This window comes from Hemiscyllium ocellatum, chromosome 13 (assembly GCF_020745735.1).
Source record: "Hemiscyllium ocellatum isolate sHemOce1 chromosome 13, sHemOce1.pat.X.cur, whole genome shotgun sequence".
Lineage (NCBI taxonomy): Eukaryota > Metazoa > Chordata > Chondrichthyes > Orectolobiformes > Hemiscylliidae > Hemiscyllium > Hemiscyllium ocellatum.
The window spans coordinates 58771813-58784428 of record NC_083413.1 but is presented as its reverse complement, the minus strand read 5'-3'; the positions used below and the strand labels follow the sequence as shown (position 1 = coordinate 58784428).

The 12616-nt window shown below is 41.3% G+C and overlaps 1 protein-coding gene across 4 annotated transcripts in view; it reads right to left on the bottom strand.

Moving 5' to 3' along the window:
* The window catches only part of dock10 (dedicator of cytokinesis 10), a 341361-nt gene that overhangs the window by 146848 nt on the left and 181897 nt on the right, over window positions 1-12616 (bottom strand). For all 4 annotated transcript variants that reach the window (XM_060834855.1, XM_060834853.1, XM_060834857.1 and 1 more), the window contains exons 4-7: window positions 7781-7863; window positions 6875-6947; window positions 5469-5594; window positions 3883-4017 (exon numbers count right to left, since the gene is read on the bottom strand). In XM_060834855.1, coding sequence (XP_060690838.1) covers window positions 3883-4017; window positions 5469-5594; window positions 6875-6947; window positions 7781-7863 — 417 coding nt within the window. The remainder of the gene's footprint in view (window positions 1-3882; window positions 4018-5468; window positions 5595-6874; window positions 6948-7780; window positions 7864-12616) is intronic.

Genomic DNA, 12616 nt, shown 5'->3' with positions numbered 1-12616 from the left:
CTGCTTGCTTTTCCAGCACCACACTTTTTGACATTGTAAGTTACCCTCTAAACTTCACATCAAACTGACCTGGAACAATAATCACTGTTCATTCACTGTCCCTAGGTCAAAATTCTTCAATCTAAAGCACATTGAAAGTATCACTAGGTATGGTGTACACCTGTGGCTATCAAACACCTTGCCAACAGAGGGGGACTAGAAAGGAATAAGTAGAATCAATATTTTAACATTGCAAATAGGAAGCTAGGAGCAAAAGTGGGCAATTTGATCCGTTGAGTCTGTTCTGCTGCATAATGACAAAATTACTTAGCTGGTTGTGGTCTCAGATTCACTTTTCTGTCTGCACCCATTTCAAGATTCCCTTGTCTATCATGAAATATGACCCTGGATCTTTTGAGGAATGGCAATCTCACACAGGTAGTATGGGGCATGGTGCTGACTGGATAGGGTGCCAAGGTGCAAGGTGGCAAGGTAAGTAATGCAGCAGGTGGAAGAAATCAGATCTGGCTAGGGGATAGTCAGGTGGATCCAGTGATGGTGACGGTGGTAGCGCTGGTGTGAGGGGGTTGGGGGAGGGATGGTAGCTGGAGCTGGAACATTGGGTTAGACCAGCAGAAGGAAGGGGTCAGCAATGTAGTTGTATGTAGTGGGGGAAGGATAGTGTCAGATCAGTTATAGTGGGTCTGGTTATGTAGAGAGAGGCTAGTGATGTCAGCTCAGGTTTGGTGAGAGGGGGGAGAAAGGGGGAAGCAGGTCTCAACATGGGAATTGGGTCTTAGTATGGCACATGGACTGCGGGTCAACTAGTTTAGGGTGTATGAAGTAAGTGTGGGATCACTTTAATATTTAGTCAGGAGTTAGACAGAATCTGACAGAATAACTTTTTCCAAATAATTTTACATGATTTCATCAGAAACATCTAAAGTCTCAGATCTAATGAAGACTTTAAGAGTATTCCAGGTTTAGTGAAATTGCCCTGCAGAAAATTCAATTTAATCAAGCATTTCCTTCCGAGCTTTTTATGATGGGGATTCCATACAGTCTAATCTACGTTGGAATAAAGGATTTCAGGGCAAGGGAAAAATCCAGGTCAGCTCCTCAGCAACAGGACATCACTGCAGGAATTCTCCAGGGTAGTGTCCAAGACTCAAACATCTTCAGCTGCTCCATCTATAACTTCCCTCCATCATAAAGTAAGAAGTGGGGATGTTCACTATCTTCATATTGTGTTCAACACCATTCACAACTTCTCAGATACTGAAGCCGACAATGTCCAACTGCATTAAAACCTGGTCAATATTCAGGTTTGGGCTGACAGTGATAAGTAACATTCCACACTGGTGCCAGGCAACAGCATCTTCATAAAGACAATACAAAAATTGCCCTTGACATTCATTGGCATTACCATTGTTGAATCCTGTGATATCAACATCCTGGGGGTTACCATTCACCAGAAATTGAACTGAATTAGCTCCATAAATACAAGAAATGGCCTGCAGCAAGTAACTGGCTCACCAAAGTCAGTGCACCAACTACAAGGCACATGTCAGAAGTAAGTTGGAATACTCACCAATTGCCTGGATGAATGCAGTTTCAAGGGGCATGCCACCATCCAAGACACAGCAGCTCACTTGATTAGCACTACATCCACAAGCATTTCCTCTCTCCACCTGTCATACAATCTGTCGCAGCAGTGTGTACTATCAACAAGATGCACTGGAGAAATCCACATAGACTCTTGAAACTGTACCTTCCAAAACTCACAAGGGCAGCAGATATATGGGAAGACCACCATTTTCAAGTTCCACTCCAAGCCATTCACCATTCTGAATTGAAACTACATTGCAATTTCAGTGTTGCCATGTCAAATCCTGAAACTCCCTCCTTAACACCATTGTGAGGTTGAGCAATTCATCACCTCGTGCTCCCGTGAAGTGGTTGAGCAATTCATCAAATTCACCAACACATTCCACCCTGACCTTAAAGTTACCTGGACCATCTCTGACACCTCCCTCCCCTTCCTGGACCTCTCCATCTCCATTAATGACAACCGACTTGACACTGACATTTTTTAAAAACCCACCGACTCCCACAGCTACCTGGACTATACTTCTTCCCACCCTATCTCTTGCAAAAATGCCATCCCGTATTCCCAATTCCTCCGCCTCCGCCGTATCTGCTCCCAGGAGGACCAGTTCCACCACAGAACACACCAGATGGCCTCCTTCTTTAGAGACGGCAATTTCCCTTCCCACGTGGTTAAAGATGCCCTCCAACGCATCTCGTCCACATCCCGCACCTCCGTCCTCAGACCCCACCCCTCCAACCGTAACAAGGACAGAACGCCCCTGGTGCTCACCTTCCACCCTACAAACCTTTGCATAAACCAAATCATCTGCCGACATTTCCGCCACCTCCAAAAAGACCCCACCACCAGGGATATATTTCCCTCCCCACCCCATTCCGCCTTCCGCAAAGACCGTTCCCTCCGTGACTACCTGGTCAGGTCCACACTCCCCTACGACCCACCCTCCCATCCTGGCACTTACCCCTGCCACCGCAGGAATTGTAAAACCTGTGCCCACACCTCCTCCCTCACCTCTATCCAAGGCCGTAAAGGAGTCTTCCACATCCATCAAAGATTTACCTGCACATCCACTAATATCATTTATTGTATCCGTTGCTCCCGATGCGGTCTCCTCTACATTGGGGAGACTGGGTGCCTCCTAGCAGAGCGCTTTAGGGAACATCTCCGAGACACCTGCACCAATCAACCACACTGCCCCGTGGCCCAACATTTCAACTCCCCCTCCCACTCTGCCGAGGACATGGAGGTCCTGGGCCTCCTTCACCGCCGCTCCCTCACCACTAGACGCCTGGAGGAAGAACGCCTCATCTTCCGCCTCGGAACACTTCAACCCCAGGGCATCAATGTGGACTTCAACAGTTTCCTCATTTCCCCTTCCCCCACCTCATCCTAGTTTCAAACTTCCAGCTCAGCACTGTCACCATGACTTGTCCGGACTTGTCTGACCTGCCTAGCTCCTTTTCCATCCACCCTTTCTTCCCTGACCTATCACCTTCATCTCCTCCCCCCCTCACCCATTGTACTCTATGCTACTCTCTCCCCACCCACAACCTCCCCCTAGCTTATCTCTCCACGCTTCAGTCTCTCTGCCTTTATTCCTGATGAAGAGCTTTTGCCCGAAATGTCAATTTCGCTGCTCGTTGGATGCTGCCTGAACTGCTGCGCTCTTCCAGCACCACTAATCCAGAATCTGGTTTCCAGCATCTGAGGTCATTGTTTTTACCCCATTGTGAGTGAACTTGGTATAAATGAGGCAGTAGTTCAAACGGCAGCTCACTACCTCTTTCTTAGCGGCAACAATACACGGGCAATAAGTAACGATCCAACCAGCAATGTCAACCTGGCACGAATGAATAAAAAGAATTCTTGGTTGCCTTTGTTCATTTGAGCGATTGTACTAATTTCCTAGTTAACTATATTTATATCATTTGAGCCGAGCTGTTTATTTTTTCACTTTGGATGAAAATTTCACAGCTCCATTTTATATAAGATCAAATTTGGCTGCGACAGTCTGTAGTTACTTTGAGCTCAGTCAACTGCTTAGCTTCTTCAGTCCTTTCCTTGTTCAAAGCTCTTATGAAAGTGGCACTATAGCAATGAATTCCCCACGTGTGTGACAAAACATGCTCACAGTTACCAACAACTGCAATGCCTTTTTAGTGTTACCATTCCAGAGTTTTTAGTATGCAATAAATTGATCAGAATAGATAATAACCAGAAATATTTAAAAAGCTTTGAATTTTGCAAGGTGGTACAGATCTTTGATTTAATACAAGTTGACAGCACACTCTTACCTGAAGGACTCCTGTACAAGAGTCCAGGAAGATACAACCCTTAGGTTCTTTTGAGATTTTTTCATCTTTGTAAAAGTTCATAATGTATGAGTTATCCGATAACTGTGTTAGCTGGAAGTATCGCCTTTTAAAAGACTGCAAAACAGAGTAAATTTTAATATTATACCCAGACAGACAAAAAATCTGAACAAATGTGAGGTCATTAAACTACCACAATCTAGTTCTAAACACAGAAAATGCAAAAACACTTCAGCAGATCAGCTTGTATCTTAAGAGGGAGAATCAGAGTTAGTGAGCAAATTTGGCAAGCCCTGAGATCAAAGTCACTTTGTTAAGAACAGTCATCAAGCATTGCTTTTGTCTTGTTTGGCCAGAGATCATGCTTGCCATCCAACTAAGGATGACAGGCAAGTTATCAAAGCTGAAGGGCCTATTGAAGGAGCTGCAGCCTGTTGCTGCAGTAAGGAAGAGAAATGAAAGCTCCATCTTCAGGTATGCTATCAAAACGTGATGCGAACTTGAAAATGGCACTGCGACTGGAGCATCAGTGTGGAAAGGCCATCCTCCCAAAGGCAGTCTGTGGCCACAGGTATAGCCAGGTGAGGAAGGATGTCTGAAACTCTTCCCGGACTGTGACCTGGATCATGCTGGTAAACTAATACACTGGTCAGATCACCTCCAATTTCATCCTTCATGTTTCAGTTCAATGACCTTTCGTCAGAACTGTAAAATGTTAGAAATGCAACAGGTTTTAAGCAGAAAAATGTGGAAGTTAAGTGCAAAAACAGAAGTGGATAACAATAAAGAAACAAATGATAAATCCAGTTGAGGTGTAAAAAGCGACCAGGATCATCACTCTCAAATCCTGTCCCAAAAAATGGAGGTAGAGGTTATGGCCTGAAATAGTTGAATCTGGAGGCTCATAAAGAGCCTTATTGAAAATATGGGGAGACTATTCCATATTTCCTTTGGGCTCCATTACAACAAGGTTGGTTGTTGATTGTACATGAATAAGGCATTATCGTATGAGTAGAGACACATCTGATCTGAAAGATAAAACAACAGACTGAAAGGGGGATTATTGCATGGAGGTGCAGGATGTGCAATGAATGTTTCTGTAAAATAAACAGTACTGTGGACAAAACACTTCTGAATGATGCAGAAGCCAAACAGAGGCTATAGATCACAATTTTCATGTACGGCCAGTGTGTAGGCTCAAATTAGAACTACATATTGGTCATCAACCTGGAATATTATTTTGGCCCTTGCATATGCTGAATACTTTCAGCATTTTCTGTTTTTATACGAGATTTCCAGCAGTATTTTGTCCTTGAATCAGCAAGACATTTCAATAATTTGGAGAGAAAAACAATGTTACATTTGCTAAAATACCAAAGCCAGAAATTGCCAGGAGCTAATATTGAACTTTTTAACCTTTTCAGGAAAGTAATATTTGCAAACTAATACTGCTGAAAACAATGTTTGTTCAGTTTGCTTTGTTCTAATAGTTGGAACAGTTCTGCATTGTAAAATTTTAAACAAATCCTGCTATGTTAACGGAATCAATTAAGGAAAGAACAACTTACTCGGACAGTAATGCTGTTATTCACAGTGCTATTGAAATTCCCTTTGTAAAGCCAGCCAGACTTGTAAACGCTCATTCCTCCTCCACCACCACCCCCTCCTTTTGAAGACGATAGAGATGTGGTGTCCTATAAATTATAAAAGTTGGAACACATTGATGTTTCACTTCTGGGTTAATTAAATTTCTTCTCTCCTCACCTCCTCTCCCAAACAAATTGTAGTAATGTTTTGTACAGTATGTTGTATCCATGCAGTTTGAAGGATGTACAAATGAAATATAGACATCTTTATAACTTCAGGATTACTTAATATTAACCTACTAGAGAGATGATGCAATGATCCCTAATACAGAGTAATATGAGAATTATGTCATAATTACATATATACGTGAGAACAGGTCACATCAAGAGCAATACATCTTCAAATGAAACAATTAAAATTGCGAACTCCATTTTGAAACTATAATTTGGAGGTGCAGGTGTTGGACTGGGTTGTACAAAATTAAAAATCACACAACACCAGGTTATAATCCAACAGGTTTACTTGGAAGCACTAGCTTTCAGAGTTCTGCTCCTTCATCAGGTGGTTGTTTGTTGAAGCAGCAGCTCTCCGAATACTAGTGCTTTCAAATAAACCTGTTGGACTATAACATGGTGTTGTATGATTTTCAACTTTCCAATTTGAAACAGCTACCATAAACAAAACTAATAAATCAAATTCCTTACATGGTACCAAATTTCCCTCTAGCTTCTAAGATTTACAACAAAGGCTCTCCATTATGAATGGATTGTACCTCTCAAGCTTCATGTACTGAGATCTCAATTATCCAAACAGTGAATTCCTAAACTTACAAATGGATCTTAGAAAGGCAGAAAGAAAAGGCCACATCTTTCTCATAACAGGATTCATTGCGTGCGACATTTAGTAGTCAGGGGTTTAGTCCATTCACCTGACTGCTAAACATCACCTAAACATTCTAAATGACATAAGGTAACTAAAGGAGAAAAGAAAGCAACACAACTTAAAAGTGTGACCAAAAAAATGCTGTATTTCAGCAATGTTGTGCTCCACTGTGTATGAAGTACAATTGCTGCTCATCTCTGTCAGGCTGTTAAATATTGCATTTTGACGACACATGTCAGAAGTACTGCTTTTGAGCTGGAATAACAGAAATCTCGTTGAATACAAGCAAAGTAAATTCTCCTAGCTAAGTGGAAATACTCTCTTTTGTCTTGTCTCATCATTGTGCTGTTATTTACATTATAACTGTCGATAATTATGATTTAATTGCAGACTGAATTTTATGTTTAGGTTTAGAGTCATTGAGCAAATCTGTGAGTACAGAAGTTGGAAGCAAACATAACTGTTAAATTGAACAATATTTCATGATTTTGTCACGTATACCTACCTCATCTTTCTCAACATCATCATGGTCAATCTCAAATGTATGCGAAGGCAGCTTATCTGGTCTAAACTGTTTCCTAGAAAGGAAACACATTTCTGGTTATTCTGAACACCTTTTTTAACTATATAAATTCAGACTCTCCAAAACAACTCTCTCTCTCAACGTTTTGTACCCTTAGCAATAATATCTATTTAATATTGTAGAGTTTTTAAGCAAGTACTGTTGTTATAAATGTAATTGCATATGATTTTGGTATAAAACTACAAGATTACAGCACATTTTCTGACTCGAATGAATTAATCAGTTGACTTGGTTGGAAAAGGACCAAACTCCCAATCTCCTCCCTTCATTACAACACCTTCACTTTAACTGTCCTGCTCATCAATCAGTGCCAGTTTCCTGCATTATACTGTTGTCAAAATAAGTGGGAATGCAGTGAGATAGACAGAAATTTTCAACCCACTTTAAGGAAATTATGTATGAATCAAGTATATTTCAACTCTAAATTTATTTTTGTGAAACAATATTGTAACACTGACCTTGAATCAAAAATGTATTATCTGTTTCAAGGCACAAATAAGGCACCAAACATTCCTCAATTATGAGCAAATAATATTATTGGGGCATTCAGATTTACTCGGAGAAAGTGAGGACTGCAGATGCTGGAGATCAGAGCTGAAGATGTGTTGCTGGAAAAGCGCAGCAGGTCAGGCAGCATCCAAGGAGCAGGAGAATCGACGTTTCGGGCATGAGCCCTTCTTCAGGAGGGATGCTGCCTGACCTGCTGCGCTTTTCCAGCAACATATTTTCAGCATTCAGATTTTCAACATTGTGGATCAAGGTAAGATACAATAAACAGCAATATTACCCAAAGATTAAAATTAGAGCATCTTTTTAAAAAAGACTTACCGAGGTAACTGTTTAAGATCCCCTGAATACTCTTCATACTTGTAGTTCACTATATTCCAATTGGAATTGTAGTACTTGCAGGCCTGAAAATGTGAGAAAAAAAATGAGCTTGCAAGGCCATGCCCAAATTCCATACAATCCTGGTATTTCCAACACAAATATCACAGTTTAATTCTAAGGTAAAATACTGCAGATTCTGGAAACAGGTAAACCAGAAGAAAATGTTGGCAGTACTCAGCAAGTCTGAAAGCAACCAAAGAGAGAAAATCAGTTTTCAAGTTTCAGGTCAACGATCATCCATCAGAACTTCAAAAAGTAATCAGTGTCCTAAAATGTTAATTATCACTTTTCGTTCCACACATGTTGCCAGATCTGCCAAGTAATTTCAACATTTCTGTTTTAATTACCAGCTTTACTAGCTCTCATCATTGGGAATATGTAAACCATCCTGCAAATTGTGGTAAAGAAGAGACATCTTGTGAACTGTGTAGCAGCAAACAATGACTTGACAAAATTGCTGTCAATTCAGCTCACCACAAAAAAGTTATCGCAATTAACAGCATAAATCCCTTTTAATGGGGACAAGTATTTTGCTGAAATGGCAGTCAACTTCTTCAGCTGAGAAAACGTGAACAATTTGAACCATTGAGTCATATTCATAAATTATTCATATGTGTATGTGCTCTTTAGTAGAATTAGAGATGTAAGTAGATCAAAATGAATTCCTATAATTAGCAACATGCTCTTTAGACATTTGAATTACAGCCGTCACATTCCTCATTAGTTAAGTGAAACATTGAACAAAACGCACATTACTCTGATGTCAGTTTCCATAACATACCATTTTGATATTAATTTTAAAAATCTCATTATTCAATGACTTACCAAAAAATAATCATTCATGCTAGTTTAATGAAAGCAGTTTTTAACACTATAAAAATAACTTATTCTGTCAGAATGTACAATATCCTTTCTACATCTGTATTTGTCATGAAGCATTCAGCACCTAAATTATACCAATTAGCTGCTTGAACAGATTATTTAAGGTACAGGCACATTTTATGGTAAAGTTGGATCTCATGACAATGCACATACTACTAAGTGTATTGTTAGTTGAGACTGAACAGCCAGGTGTATTGGTTGCTTACAAAAGAAACTACTGGTTTGTCAGTTAGCATACAGTAAACACATCATAACTAGTACTCCACCATTACAATCGAGTACAAGATCCACTGTTGCATCTCAAACAATGTAGTGATTGAATGTTCTACGCTCGATTACAAATTTTAAGTAATTTTATTTCCATACCTTTGTTACATTCAGTTAACACTAATATTAACCTGGTTGTGCATTATACCATCCTTCTAAACTACAGGATCAGACCAGTGAAGGACACCATCAGGAAGTGGTGTTGTGCAGGGCAATGGGACAAGAGAAGGGAAATGTATATTTTGAGTTCTGCCTAAATGCAGCAGCAGTCACTTCTAGTTTCCTTCTTTTTGGCTAACTGCAGTGCCTTTTTGTAGGTGAAAGCAGCTTAAAAAAACTCTTTACAGATATCTGCCAAATGATTCTTGGCCTTCAAAGTTTTGTTTTTCTGTTCAGCTACCCTTTCAGTGCTTGGCACAGTAACCAGGATTTTGACATCCTGAGCATATCTCACATCATGAGAGGTACGTCAAGTTCCAAGCAATTGATTGTGTTAGGGAACTCCCTAGCCCAGGGTACAGAGAGACATTTCTGTGGCCTGCAGCAAAAAAATCAGAATGGTGTGTTGCTTCCCTGGTGCCGGAATCAAGGATGGGTGCAGAATGGTCTCAAGGGGAAGAGGGGCCAGTAGGAGGTCATTGTACACATTGGAATCAATGGCACAGGAAGGGAAAAGATTGAGATTCTGAAGGGAGATTACCGAGAGTTAAGCAGGAATTTAAAAAGGAGGTCCTCGAGAATTGTAATATCTGGATTACTCCCAGTGCTACAAGCTAGTGAGGGCAGGAATAGGAGAATGGAGCAGATGAATGCATAGCTGCGGAGCTGGTGTACAGCAGAAGGATTCATCTTTTTGGATCATTGGAATTTGTTTTGGGATAGGTGTGACCTGTACAAGAAGGATGGATTGCACCTAAATTGGAAGAGGACTAATATACTGGCAGGGAGATTTGCTGGAGCTACTCGGGAGGATTTAAACTAGGAAGGTTGGGGGGTGGTTGGGGGTGGGGACCCAGGGAGATAGTGAGGAGAGATTTCAATCTGAGACTGGTACAGTTGAGAAAATAGGTGAGTCAAACAGTCAGGGCATGCAGGGACAAAGCAGAGAACAAGGTAGGACTGATAAATTAAACTGCATTTATGACAATGCAAGAGGCCTAACAGGGAAGGCAGATGAACTCAGGGCATGGTGAGGAACATGGGACTGGGATATCACAGCAATTACAGAAACATGGCTCAGGGATGGGCAGGACTGGCAGCTTAATGTTCCAGGATACAAATGCTACAGGAAGAATAGAAAGAGAGGCAAGAGAGGAGAGGGAGTGGTATTTTTGACAAGGGATAGTATTACAGCTGTACTGAGGGAGGATATTCCAGGAAATACATCCAGGGAAGTTATTTGGGTGGAAATGAGAAATAAGAAAGGGATTATCACCTTACTGGGATTGTATTATAGACCCCCTAATAGTCAGAGGGAAGTTGAGAAACAAATTTGTAAGAAGATCTCAGTTTGCTTATGGTAGGGGATTTTAACTTTCCAAACATAAATTAGGACTGCCATTGTGTTAAGGGTTTAGATGGAGGAGTGGTTGTTAATTGTGTACAACAAAATGTTCTGATTCAGTATGTGGATGTACCTACTAGAGAAGGTGCAAAACTTGACCTACTCTTGGGAAATAAGGCAGGGCAGGTGACTGAGGTGTCAGTGGGGGAGCACTTTGGGGCCAGCGACCACAATTCTGTTAGTTTTAAAATAGTGATGGAAAAGGATAGACCAGATCTAAAAGTTGAAATTCTAAATTGGAGAAAGGCCAATTTTGACTGTATTAGGCAAGAATTTTCAAAAGCTGAGTGGGGGCAGATGTTCGCGGGTAAAGGAATGGCTGGAAAATGAGATAACGAGAGTCCAGAGAAAGTATATTCCTATTCGGTGAAAGGAAAGGCTGGTAGGTATCGGGAATGCTGGATGACTAAAGAAATTGAAGGTTTAGTCAAGCAAAAGAAGGAAGCGTATGTCAGGTATAGACATGATAGATCGAATGAATCTTTAGAAGAGTATAAAGACAATAGGAGTATACTTAAGAGGAAAATCAGGAGGGCAAAAAGAGGACGAGATAGTTTTGGTAAATAGAGTTAAGGAGAATCCAACAGGTTTTTACAAATACATTAAGGACAAAAGGGTAACTAGGGAGAGAATAGGGCCCCTCAAGGATCAGCAAGGCAGCCTTTATGTGGAGCCGCAGGAGATGGGGCAGATACTAAACAAATATTTACTGTGGAAAAGGGCATGGAAGATATAGAATATAGGGAAATAGATGGTGACATCTTGCAAAATGTCCATATTACAGAGGAGGAAGTGCTGGATGTCTTGAAACGCATAAAAGTGGATAAGTCCACAGGACGTGATCAGGTGTATCCTCAAACTCTGTGGGAACCTAGGGAAGTGATTGCTCGGCCTCTTATTGAGAGATTTGTATCATCGATAGTCACAGGTGAGGTGCCAAAGACTGGAGGTTGGCTAACGTGCTGCCACTGTTTACGAAGGTTGGTAAGGACAAGCCAGGGAACTAAAGACCATTGAACCTGACCTCGGTGGTGGGCAAGTTGTTGGAGGGAATCCTGAGGGACAAGATGCACATGTATTTGGGAAGGCAAGACTGCTTAGGGATAGTCAACAAGGCCTTATGCATGGGAAATCATGTCTCACAAACTTGATTGAGCTCTTTTGAAGAAGTAACAACGAGGATTGATGAGGGCAGAGTGGTAGATGTGATCTATATGGACTTCAGTAAGGCATTCGACAAGGTTCCCCATGGGAGACTAGTGAGCATGGTTAGATCTCGTGCAATCAGGGAGAACTAGCCATTTGGATACAGAACTGGCTCAAAAGTAGCAGACAGGCGGTGGTGGTGGAAGGTTGTTTTTCAGACTGGAGGCCTGTGACCAATGGAGTGCCAAAGGATCAGTGCTGGGTCCACTACTTTTCATCATTTATATAAATGATTTGGATGTGAGCATAAGAGGTATAGTTAATAAGTTTGCAGATGACATCATAAGTGGAGTTGTAGTGGACAGCAAAGAAGGTTACCTCAGGTTACAACAGGGTCTTGATCAGATGGGCCAATGAGCTGAGAAGTAGCAGATGGAGTTTAATTTAGATACATGTGTGGTGCTGCATTTTGGGAAAGCAAATCTTAGGAGGAATTATACACTTAATGGTAAGTTCCTCAGGGGTGTTGCTGAACAAAGAGACCTTGGAGTGCAGGTTCACAGCTCCTTGAAAGTGGAGTTGCAGGTAGATAGGATAGTGAAGAACGCGTTTGGTATGCTTTCCTTTATTGGTCCGAGTATTGAGTACAGGAGTTGGGAGGTCATGTCATGGCTGTACAGGACATTAGTTAGGCCACTTTTGGAATTGTGTGGGCAATTCTGGTCTTCTTCCTATCAGAAAGATGTTGTGAAACTTGAAAGGGTTCAGAAAAGATTTACAAGGATGTTGCCAGGGTTAAAGGATTTGAGCTATAGGGAGAAGTTGAATAGGCTAGCTGAAAATGTGTTGCTGGTTAAAGCACAGCAGGTTAGGCAGCATCCAAGGAACAGGAAATTCGACGTTTCAGGCATAAGCCC